The sequence below is a fragment of the Populus alba genome, chromosome 16 (genome assembly GCF_005239225.2).
Source record: "Populus alba chromosome 16, ASM523922v2, whole genome shotgun sequence".
Classification (NCBI taxonomy): domain Eukaryota; kingdom Viridiplantae; phylum Streptophyta; class Magnoliopsida; order Malpighiales; family Salicaceae; genus Populus; species Populus alba.
Genome location: NC_133299.1, coordinates 7662115 through 7673946, shown reverse-complemented (window position 1 = coordinate 7673946; position 11832 = coordinate 7662115). Strand labels below are relative to the sequence as shown.

The following is an 11832-nucleotide window of genomic DNA, read 5'->3' as shown; positions in this document are numbered from 1 at the left end:
AGATAAGGGATTATGGCCTAGAAAACTAATATAAGCTAAAGTAGAAATGTGATCATCAACATTCTCAGCCTAGTCAGCATCAGAATATATTGTGAGATGCCAAGTGGTATCCTTTTGGAGTTAGATGCCATGGAATATAATATGTTTCATATACCAAAGTAGTCTTTTAACTGTTGTCCAATGTGTATTAGTGGGCTTGTGCATAAATTAGGATAACTTGTTGACGGCAAATGAAATATCAAGATGAGTGAGGGAGAGATATTGAAGACTCTCAAGTACTCGATGAAATTCAATACTATCAACAAAGGCAATACCATCAATAAGTTTTAAGGATGTACCAATAGATAAGGGGTGGAAAGATCCGTAGCACCAACCATGTTGATTTTGGACAACAAATCACGGATATATTTATGTTGTGACAAGAATAAACCTACACGAGTTGATATAACTTCCACTCCTAAAACATAGTTAAGAGTTCCCATATCTTTTAATGAAAATTGAGCACCAAGCTGCTGAATAATAGATTGCATAAATCGGGAATCATTTCAAATAAGCACAAGATCATCCACATATACCAACAAATAACATATAATTGAGCCACTTCGATAAATGAACAAAGAGGAGTCAGACTTAGAGTTATGAAAGCCAAGTTGAATAAGAGCATGCTTAAGTGTTGAATATCATGCTCAAGGGGCTTATTTAAGCCCATAGATAGATTTACGCAACCTACATACATGATGAGGTTTCATTTGATCCTTGAACCCTAGAGGTTAACTCATATAAACATCTTAGTAAACTGATCATGCAAAAAGGCATTGTTAACATCCATTTACCTTAAGGTATAACCTTGCATGACAACAACAGTAAACACAGACCGAATGGTTACAGGTTTTACAATGGGACTAAAAGTTTCTTTATAATCAATCACAGGTCTTTAAAGATACCATTTGGCAACAAGTCGAGCTTTGAAGTGATCGATTGAGCCATTGGCTTTTCGCTTAACATGAAAAACCTACTTACAACTGACAGGATTGTAACCTGCCAGGGGTGGAACTAAGTCCCAAGTGTCATGTATCATAAGAGCAATAAGTTCATCAGACATGGCTTCACGCTAATTTGGCATGGACAAGGCATAGGTCACATATGTTGGTTCTAGAATTTGAGGAAGAAGATGTTTAGTGTAAAATTAATTTGTTTGCATTTAAAGATGTTATTTATGTATCTAGTAGTCATGGAGTGTGTCCGACCAGGTGGGGGTTTTGGTATGGTTATGGTACCTAAAGGAGACACATGGTGAGATGAAAGAGACAATTGTATATCTATTTGACCTAATGGTGAAACAGGGGAAGGGCAATGGACAGATTCAAAGTTTTTCTCAATCACACATGGGTCAACAAAGATGAAATAGTGAAATGATTTGAAGAATTTAAAGGAATCAGAGAATGAGAGGAAAAGGAGTTACCTGAAGCAGATGGATCCATGACAATAGTAGATTCTAAAAACATTAGTAGAGTAGAAGGTGAAGTCACTGGAATGGATACGATTTGGGCAGCACGTAAAAGGGATGACACGGACGAAGAGGAAGAAAAGCCTATGAAGGCTAAGGTTTATTTCTCATCAAAAAGTACATGCCTGGAAAGATAGACTCTATTTTATTTTTTTATTTTTTTCAAGACAACGGTGAGCATTTTGGGTTAAAGAATACCCAATGAAAACACACGGAATGGACTTTGGCTGAATTTTGTGTATGGTGTAAGGTTTGGATAGTGGATAACTAATACACCCAAAAGATTTTAATTTTATATAGTTGGGCTTTCTTTCCAAAAAAAGACTCTTAAATGGTGATTTGTTTTGAAGGAGAGGAGTAAGATGATGATTAATTAGATACGTGGTAGTATGAAAAGCATGTGGCCAATATGAGAGAGAAAGATTGGCATAGTGAAGTAGAGTGAGACCAATTTCAATTAGATGGCGATGACAACGTTCAAAGACACCATTTTGTTGAGGTGATTTTAAAGTCAAAGAACCAATATATGAGACTGCCAAACCTGACCCATCATCAATAACAACTTTATCAGTGCCATCATACTCAGAATGAATAGATAAATTCTTCAAATCACCAGTAATATTATGAGAAGAAACAAAATCAAGAAACCATTTATGATCTTATGGACAAGATGTAGTTGTGTAATTAGTTATGACCTCTAATCGATGAAGTTATGGGCAAGACTTGGTTGTATGGCTTATTTGATCACAAAATTGGCATTTGGTTGATAACGTCTTTAAGTGTACCAAGTTGTTGAAGGCTTGCGGTTGTCTTTGAATGGGCTTTAAAAGATTTTATTGTGGCCTTGAGAATGTGAGTGCCCATTTGTCTTATAAGAACCCTTTAGGTAAGACCCATCATATGAACTAGTGTGCTGTTTGTGATGGTAAGAATAATTTGCTGAGGCCACAAGCTGTTGGGTTAAAGATTCCAATCGTCATAGGTAATTGTCATGCCCCATAAAAAGGTTATAAAGCTCTTTGAAGGTCAAAGATATTTCTCGTGCCCAAATCAGGGCAACAATTTACCTGAAATCAAAAACCAATCCATTAAGAATGTAAAGGGTAATATATCATCAAATATTGGATGATTAATAAGTGTGATCTCATCAGCAAAAACCATATATCCATATGAATTTCTTCTATCATCGTGACCCACATCAAAACAATAAATTTTCCTCTCAAGATTCAACTTTTAAAACCTCATAGTTTCTTCTCTTACTATGGACTCACAGTCATGATAACCTTATACCGTTATAATTATTAGTTATGCTTATCAGGGTAATGATTGCAATTAAGCATTATAGGACTAGAAAGTTTTCATGTTTATGAATATATGTCGAATCAAAACCTTCATGATTGGCTAGAGACTTTTATTTTGGTCTGTTAGGTTTGTGACTTTGTGGATATGCTGTTAAAATAACAACACTTCAACAATTAAAGATTTTCATGCTTGTCTTGCTTCCTTGCTAGACTACGGTTTCATTAATGAAATAATGAAAAATAGGTGCAAAATCTCAAGTTTTGCATACAAGTTTATAGCTAAGACTACTTGGATCTGAATGTCATATGATTGTGAGTGTGATTATGAATTGAAAAGGTGTTAAAGGTTACAATAAAAGAAATGTTTATGTCATTTATTGGTATTTTTTATATGCTATATACGAGGGTATTTTGATCTTTTCATCCAAATTTAAAAGTTTAGGTTGATCAAGAATATAAAATGTAAATTTTGAAATAACATATGCAAAGAGTGAAAAAAATATGCAAAATATAAGAGGATATGTGTTGATTAACTTATTTTTAACGAGTCTAATAAAAAACTCTTATGACCCTTCTCCCCTAAGCATGGTCAAAGAACGAACCCATCCTCTTTTGGGCATGTCAAAGGGAATAAGTGTGTCTGGAGTGGGGGCTTAGAAGTGTGCCAAGCCCCAACACGCTAGGTTTGGCGCCAACCAGACCTATACACTATTGAAAATAATAGTGTGCCAAGCCCCGGGCATGCTAAGTTCAATAGTATGTCAAGCCTCTAGCACACCAATGGGAATGTGCATCCTTCCTTGGAAGGCCCAACGAAATGACCATCCTTCATTGACAAGCTTAAGGGAATGACGTAATGTGGGTCTAACAAACATGTCAGACCCAAGGCACTTGAACTTGGCATTCTGCCAAGTCCAATGTACTTGAATTTAATAGTTGACCAAGTCCAAGATAATATAGGTTTGGCAAACATGTCAGATCCAAGATACTTGGATTTGGCATTTAACCAAGTTCAAAGTAACGTGGATCCAAAAAGTATGTCAGATCTAAGACACTTGGACTTAGCAGTCAGCTAAACTCAAAATAATATAGGTCTAGCAAACATGTCAGACCCAAAATACTTGGACTAGACAATTAGCTAAGTCCAAGGTAATGACCATCCTTTATTGGGCTCGCCCAATGGAAAGACCATCCTCCCTTGGCATGCCCAAAGGAATGATGTAATGCGGGTCTAGCAAACATGTCAGCCCAATGCACTTTGACTTAGTAGTCAGCTAAGTCCAAGACAGTGTAGATCTAACAAACATGCCAAACCAAGGCACTTGGACTTGGTAGTCCGCCAAGTCTAAGGTAACGTGTGTCTGGAAAACATGCCAGACTCAAGGTACTTGGACTTGGCAGTTAGCCAAATTCAAGGTAATGACCATCCTCCCTTAGGCTCACCCAAAGGAATGAGGTAATACTGGTCTGGCAAATATGTCAGACCCAAGACATTTGGACTTGGTAGTCAACCAAGTTCAAGATAACGTTGGGTATGGAAAACATGTAGACCTAAGGTACTTGGTCTTAGCAATGAGTCAAGTCCAAGACAATAGCAAACATGTATACCTAAGATACTTGGTATTGGGAGTTAGTCAAGTTCAAAGTAACGATCATTCTTCTTAAGCATGTCCAATTATAACTAGGAAGAATGGATGAGATTGCTATAACTAATTGATTAACCGATTACCCAACCTGAAAGTCCTGCTCCTAGGCTAGTTGGATTTTTTTGGACTTCATCATGTGTAATTAACCCTTTTAATTAATAGCAAAATCTGCATTTGCCTTAGTTTTAGCATCCTTCTTTCTTGTTCCCTTTCTCCTTAACTGTTATGTTTTTCTGCTTTTTTATCTGGTTATAATTTACATGAAACTTGAGGTAGTCAGGCTCGACAACTTGGCATTGTGAAGTAAATAGTTCTCTCATTGTCTTACCTTGAACAATGTGCTACCTAGGGAGTCGTGGTCCCTAGGTAATAGCGGTATTGCTTATACATATCTGGCACAGATACATTTCTAGAAAATAGAAACCATGGTTATTGGATTCGTAAGAACTTCCACTGTTGATTAAAATAGTCTTCCTCCCTCCATTAATTTGAAGTTAGGAGATGCTTTAATTTGTGCTAAGCAAAGTAGACCAGCCATCCTGCACCTAACTTAATGGCAGTGGGATCATGTTTCTTTTACGATTGTGGCCACTACCTTCATACCATGCATTAAATTGCGAAGCTTCTGGCTATTTTAATGATAAAAAGTTTTGCAAATTTTATTCAATGGACAGAAAGAGTTTACCTACAAAAGGTAGAAAACCAGTCAGCTGGTGTCAATCCATCTTGAACAACAATGTGACCAGTGCAAGAATTCAGAGATGCAGATTATATTAGTCTAAATATAGTCATTCAATAAGTTTGATTAATCTCTGAATCAGTTATCAGAAAAAGCTAGCCGTGGTCTCCATTTTCTCCCAAGCCAGCTTTCTGCGTTTTCTACTTGTAATAATAACAGAGCCAAGCTGCTACTTTGTGACAAAAGTGCAAATCCAATAATCTGCGTTAATTTAAAGCATTTTGATTAGCCCCCTAGCTTAGGATAAAGGTTTCTTTTAGAACATCAAACAAAAAATGAAGCAGGATAGGGCAAGCTCACCACGTATATAAATAGACATAGACATACAGAAGAAGGTGTCCCGGAGGTTTTGAGAAAACTACAGCTAAATTTACCAGCTCTCTCCAAATTTAGCACAAGTGCAGCTACAAGTTGAGCCTATAATTGAACAAGTTAAAGCAAGAGAGCCAGCCTCTCTCTAACAAACATCTTCGAGGAGAAGGTCTTCATTAGTCTGCGATGAGAGCACGCCTGCAAAATATGGCTCCTCAACTCTCCTCCTCTTTCATTTCTATTGCATTGTTGTTTGCTGTTGCTTTCGCAAATTTTGGACAGCAAGCTCATGGTATGACTCTCTTTCGCACGCGCTACTCTTTCTCCCCCACACACGCACACGAACAGAGTTTTTTTCTTTTCTTTTCTGAAACACATATTTATGTTTCTTTGACAAGTTATATGATCTTTTGTTATTGTTATGTCACAAACTAGCTGACTTTGATTCTTGAAATTTTCCTGGCAGGTTCTGTATTTGAATTCAGTTATGCTGGTTTACATGGCCCTGCCAACTGGGGAAGCTTGAACCCCAAATTCTCAACATGCTCATCTGGGAAACTTCAGTCTCCTATCAACATCATCAAGAACGAGGCAGTCGGAAACAAAAGTTTGACACCCTTGACCAGGGTTTACAAGCGTGGAAATGCTATTCTTGTTAACAATGGCTTTAATATTGGGGTTTATTCCTTAACTTGACACAATTTTGTTAATTTTATCATAAGAAATTAATATACTGCAATCAACTCTTTGAATGGGCTGACATACATGTTGTGGTAGGTTAGATTCATATGAGCTAATGGAGAAAAATAGTTTCAAGAGATCTCCTGGACAGCTTTATGCATGCTTATCCAAGATATCATTTGTTTTTCATAAATTTATAGTAATAATTATTCTGAATTCTGAATTTTCTATATGCAGGTGCACTATGAGGCGAACTGTGGAGCCTTGATTGTAGATGGTAAAAACTACACATTTAAGCAAATGCACTGGCATTCTCCCTCCGAACATCAGATTGATGGAGTCCAGTATGCTCTCTCAACTCACAAAAACTACGCATTTTTGCAATCAGTATAGATTGCAAAAATGTTTGATAAATAGAAGTGGACAACAAATTGAACTTGTTTGATAAACATTATTTATGAGTATGTTTGGTAGTGCGGTAACAATTGTTTTTCAAATAACTTTTCATGTCGGAATGCATGTTAATGTTTTTAAAAATCATCTAGAAACATGATTTTAACCGCGTTATGGTTCGATCTGCAGATACGCTGCCGAGCTTCATCTGGTCCACCTGTCAGATTCCGGCGCCATCGCTGTTGTGTCAATGCTCTACGAACTTGGTGATGCTGATCCGTTTATCAGTAAGGTAGACGTTACATCGCAGCTTTTTCATCTATACTGATTTTAGTTATTCCTAAAGGGCATGTGTTGCGTGATGCAAACAAGCAATCACTTCACTGTAAGTCTTAGGTTGAAGTAAACGATCCTGTTCCTTGAGGCAATCGCTTAGGGTTCCTACTTCTGATGCTGTTCTGCATGAATAGATTGAAGGTATGGCCTCTCTCGAGGAAAGTTTTAACCAATAAGAGCCATTCATGTTTGCAGATTACAAAGAAGCTGGGTGATCTAGCGAAGGACGCGTGTGCAGGCAATGAAGAAGCCCAAATTCCTATTGGGCCATTAGACAATAAGCTATTAAGAAAAAATACCCGCAAGTATTACAGATACATCGGCTCTATCACCAGCCCACCATGCACTGAAAATGTGATCTGGAACGTTCTTGGCAAGGTAAGATATATATATATATATATATATATATATATATATATATAAACATATAGATAGGTGAGAACAATATCCAAGGAGACTTTTTGATAATGACACGCAAATATGTAGGTGAGAACAATATCCAAGGAGCAGGTAGAAGCCCTGAAAGCTCCGTTGGGTGCTGATTACAAGCAGAACTCGAGGCCTTTGCAGTCACTGAATGGAAGAAAGGTTGAACTATATAATGAATTCTCCGATTAAAATTATTCCCACAGGGAACAAAATGTTCCTTTCCTGTATTACGAACTTAATTATGTAGTATTATGGACAAATTTACAATCGTAGATCATGGAAATGATCTTTTCCTGTCTGCAGATGCAACTTCACCCTTAATTCTTTTTTGCTTGAAACATTTTAAGGGACACGATAAGTTGATTGCAATCAATTCCTCTTCAATTTGACCGTTTCTGGCCTGAAATGGCAGATTGGACAGTACATGTATAAAGCTCATAACAAGCATTTTGAACTTCACTCTAAATCCAAGCTGATAACTTCATGGAAGTGATGAAGAAGTTTCGAGAGCAACAAGATTGAAACAATTGGTGTCATTTTCATCTGAAATAGAACAATCGTGGTGGACTTGATTATTGCTACACCCTTGGTTTAAAATCATGAGTTGGTGTTCTGATCTTGACTTCAGAACCAGAAATAACCATTCTAAACCCCCCCTTCCTTCTAACAACAATCGTTGTTAAGAGTTTTGATCAGCCCGCAGACAAACACCCATGATGATGAGTCTCGATTATGATCGAGCAGTCAAGTTGAGGAACAGATTTCTGGGCATAACTCTTGGTTTTTTTACGAGTTCAGCTTGCATATATTTTATTAATTTTATGAGTCCTGAAGTTAATGATTATATAAATATTTAATAGTTATAAAATAACTCAAATTCATGACCATTAAAATATAAATTCAAGACCTAACCGGTTGGACTACCCTAAATTAAAGTTGACTCTTGATTTTTCTTTCTCTGTGTTATGGCTATAAAATGAATATGATGTATGTTGATAGGTGAAGCAGTCAAGTTGTTAAACAAATGGGTGGGAGAAATTCAAACTCGGTCAAGATTTTAAACCATCGATCACACAAAGACCACATAAGTCAATAATGACGATGGGCCTTCCAAGGGGATTCCCTCTCTTGTAAGTTAATGAATGACCCACCTAACCACAATAAATTAGATGATAATTTGAACAAAACCCAACAAAGTGATTAGACCACAGAGCATTATCACTAAGCATATAGGTTTTTTATTTTAAATTAATACTTTTTTTAATATTTTCATTTTGTTTTGATATTTTTATATAGTCATCAGAAGTAATATAGAGGTTCCTTGAATTTGAATGACCTTTCATAGCAACTGCAAATCCCTTGAATTATAATTGAAACATGTATCTTCAAGATTCCATGTTTTCTAAAGTCTTAATCTAGCTGATCAATCTACCCAAATTCCTTAGCATGGATGTGAGAGGGATAACCAAAATTTCCAAGGCAAAACAGTGGTGAATTTTAACATAGAACATCAAAAATAATCTTCCATGCATTTAACCCAAGAAATTATAAAATTCCAAGCAAGGAGGGAGGAACAAAATAATAGCTTTGCATCCTCTTGAGACAAATCACTATCCAATGATATAATAGCCTTCATTAACTACATTATTTAACAAAATTTACACTCATTATATATCTACAAGCCCTATTTGTATAACTTTTGAAAAAAGACAAAAAGGAACAATTCACAAACCATGAAAACAAAAAAGACAAAAAAAAAAAAAACGTGGAAAGGTAATTACTGTAGTTACCGCGCTTGAAACGGTTAATCCACCATGCCACGTCATCCTAACCGTAATTCGAACCCACAGCGCAAAAGATGCCCACCAATCACGACCGCAACCAAAAGCGCTCCTCCCCCCTTTTACTTCACCCTGGACCAAATTGTTTACTTGACCAATCGGATCATGCGACGCCAATTTCAACGCTCCACGACTCCGATCTCCTCCCTGACGCGAACCTCGTCATCCCTCCCAAACCAACAACCGGCTCCGCTGCCAACGGTTCCATTCCAAAGCTCCTCCTATGCGGCGCGTCTATATCACTCGCCGGCAACCGATCCCTGATATCACTCGATTTCTTAAACGTGTAACTCTCGCTAACCGATCCACCATACGACGTGTCATTGCCGGTGGTCCTATGTGATATATCTTTGATGTTACTCTTACAACTGAAAATAGCTTTAAGACTAGCAAAGAAACCTGCTTCTTTCTTCTTGTCCTTTCTAGTACTTTCCTTCTTTCCGGTTGATTGAAAAGATAGCTGTTCTTTTTGCTGTAACTGTTTTTTCCGCAATCTACGGCGATCTTTCTTCGATCTTACTCTTCCCATACAAGATACTTTGGGTGAAGACGGTTCAATCATACCCGTCGGATCCGACTTACCGGTCGAACCGGACCGTTTAGGAAACAATCGTGTGTTTCCATGTTTACAGATGCGGCGTTTCTTTGTGTCAACAACGAAGGTTGATTTCTGTATCTTTGGTAAGCCAATCATTGATGCCTTAGAGTGAAAGGAAAAGAAACGCTGTGAATTGGAGGAGTTATGGTTGGGATTGGGGATGAGGTTCGGGTTTAAGTTTGCGGAGTTTGAGTTTCCTTTTGTGGAATCTTTGCGTTCATAGTAAGCGTTGGTGTTGAACCAGTCGAGTTCAGCGTCTTTGGACAACCAGAAGGATTCTGGCGGGAAATCTGGTGGTACTTCGGCAACATCAGGCGAGTCTGGTGGTGGTGGTGGTGGCGGTAGGGAGCGGTAGTTGTTTGTGTTAGTGGTGGTGGTGGTGGCGGCGGCGAGAGTCTCACAGGCAATTTTGCTGTCGCAGGTGCCTCCGGCGCAGGCTGAGACTAGAGTTTCAAGATCCACTTGTGGCATCGTCGCCCGTTCAACTAAGAAAAATTATGTCCCGGTGATTTTTGAGAGCGAGAGAGAGAATTTGGAAGGTAGGAGATTAGTAATATGTGATGATGAAGGAGATATAAGAAAAAAGGGAAGAGGTCTTTTTTGGAGGGAGAGTTTCAACTTGTTGACTAGTGCTTGCTGGTTTTCGGAAAGGTAAAACCGTAGACTTTAACAGAGAAATAAATTTATTATAAAATAATCACTCTGATTTTTATAATAATTATTTTATTTAAAAAAAAACCCTCTTTTTAATGCCGCAAAATTTCCCGGAAAGTATTTTCTTTCCAAACTTCTCTTTTATTTTCCGGTCAACGCGAAAAAAGTATTTTAGTCAAAAAAAAAAAAAAAAAGCTGTGTTTGTTTTCCGGAAAGTGGAGAATTGTAAATGGAAAAACATTTTCCAGTGAGAAAAGGAAGTGTTTTCCTAAAAAATGAGGGGAAAACATTTTTAAAAATTAGAAATGTCATTATTTGCTGGACTATATATAGAATATTTATTTTTAATTATTTTATTTTTAACTTTTTATTGTGAATTTGATCCTCATTCTTTTGATTGTTACTTATTTTATTTGAAATAATTTATGAAATGTTTATTATTATTATTTTAATTTCTTCATTTTTTATTTTTTTTTTATTTTTTAGATTTGATCCCTATTATTTTGATTATTATTTGTTTTATTTAAGATAATTTATGAAATTATATATTTTTTTTCAATTTCATTCTCATTCAATTTTTTAATTTGTAAGATTTGTTCCTCATTATTTTAATAAACTTGAGAAAAAATAAAATATTAATAAGTTATTTTCCAGCTCATTTTCCATGACATAACCAAACACTGGAAAGTGTTTTCCAGTTCATTTTCCATAACACTACCAAACATCGGAAAATACTTTCCCGGAATTCACTTTCTCCGGAATTCACTTTCCGGAATTCACTTTCCTGCAAACAAACGGAGCCTTAGAGACCAATGAGATTAAGGAACTTTTTGGAACATGCAAAACATATTTTATAAAAAAACAATTTATTAAAATTAAATTTTTTTATATATTTTATATCATTTTAATATATTAATCTTAAAAATAATTTAAAAAAATATCATTTTGATGTATTTCAATACTAAAAAATATTTTGAAAAGCCACTACAATCACACTTCCAAATAAATATTAATACCTTAATAAATTATGAAGCCTAATTCACAATTAACTCAATATTAAATGATAAAATTGAAAAAAAAAAACAACTAAAAACTAAGGGGAAAAATCAAGTTAATTGGCTTAACACGTGACCTAGGTAATAAGACCTCATAGAAAGAAAATAAATAAAAAATTAAAGCTCAATTTCTTATCAATATAATGTTTAAGTTAAATTTAAAAAAAAAAAAAAAAAAAAAAAACAATGATTAGAGTCAAACTAGGTTAACTTATCGAACGCAAGTGAGAAGACAAGGATAACTCCATAAAGAAAAAATAAAACAAAAAAAATATATTCTAAATCAACCTAATATTGTATATTGAAATTTAAAAAAAATGAAAAATGAAAAAAAAAAAAA

The 11832-nt window shown here is 35.9% G+C and overlaps 2 protein-coding genes across 2 annotated transcripts; one reads left to right on the top strand and one right to left on the bottom strand.

Annotated features, from left to right (window-relative positions):
- Positions 1-5392: 5392 nt before the first annotated feature.
- On the top strand, positions 5393-7646 carry LOC118062964 (alpha carbonic anhydrase 1, chloroplastic). Its single transcript, XM_035076865.2, has 6 exons — positions 5393-5797; positions 5972-6183; positions 6424-6530; positions 6769-6871; positions 7111-7293; positions 7402-7646. Exons 1-6 carry the CDS (start codon positions 5692-5694, stop codon positions 7531-7533), a joined length of 843 nt encoding a protein of 280 aa, XP_034932756.1. The 5' UTR covers positions 5393-5691; the 3' UTR covers positions 7534-7646.
- Positions 7647-8941: 1295 nt separating this feature from the next.
- LOC118062631 (uncharacterized) lies at positions 8942-10412 on the bottom strand. Its single transcript, XM_035076470.2, has one exon. It carries the CDS (start codon positions 10252-10254, stop codon positions 9289-9291), a length of 966 nt encoding a protein of 321 aa, XP_034932361.1. The 5' UTR covers positions 10255-10412; the 3' UTR covers positions 8942-9288.
- Between the last annotated feature and the right edge of the window lie 1420 nt (positions 10413-11832).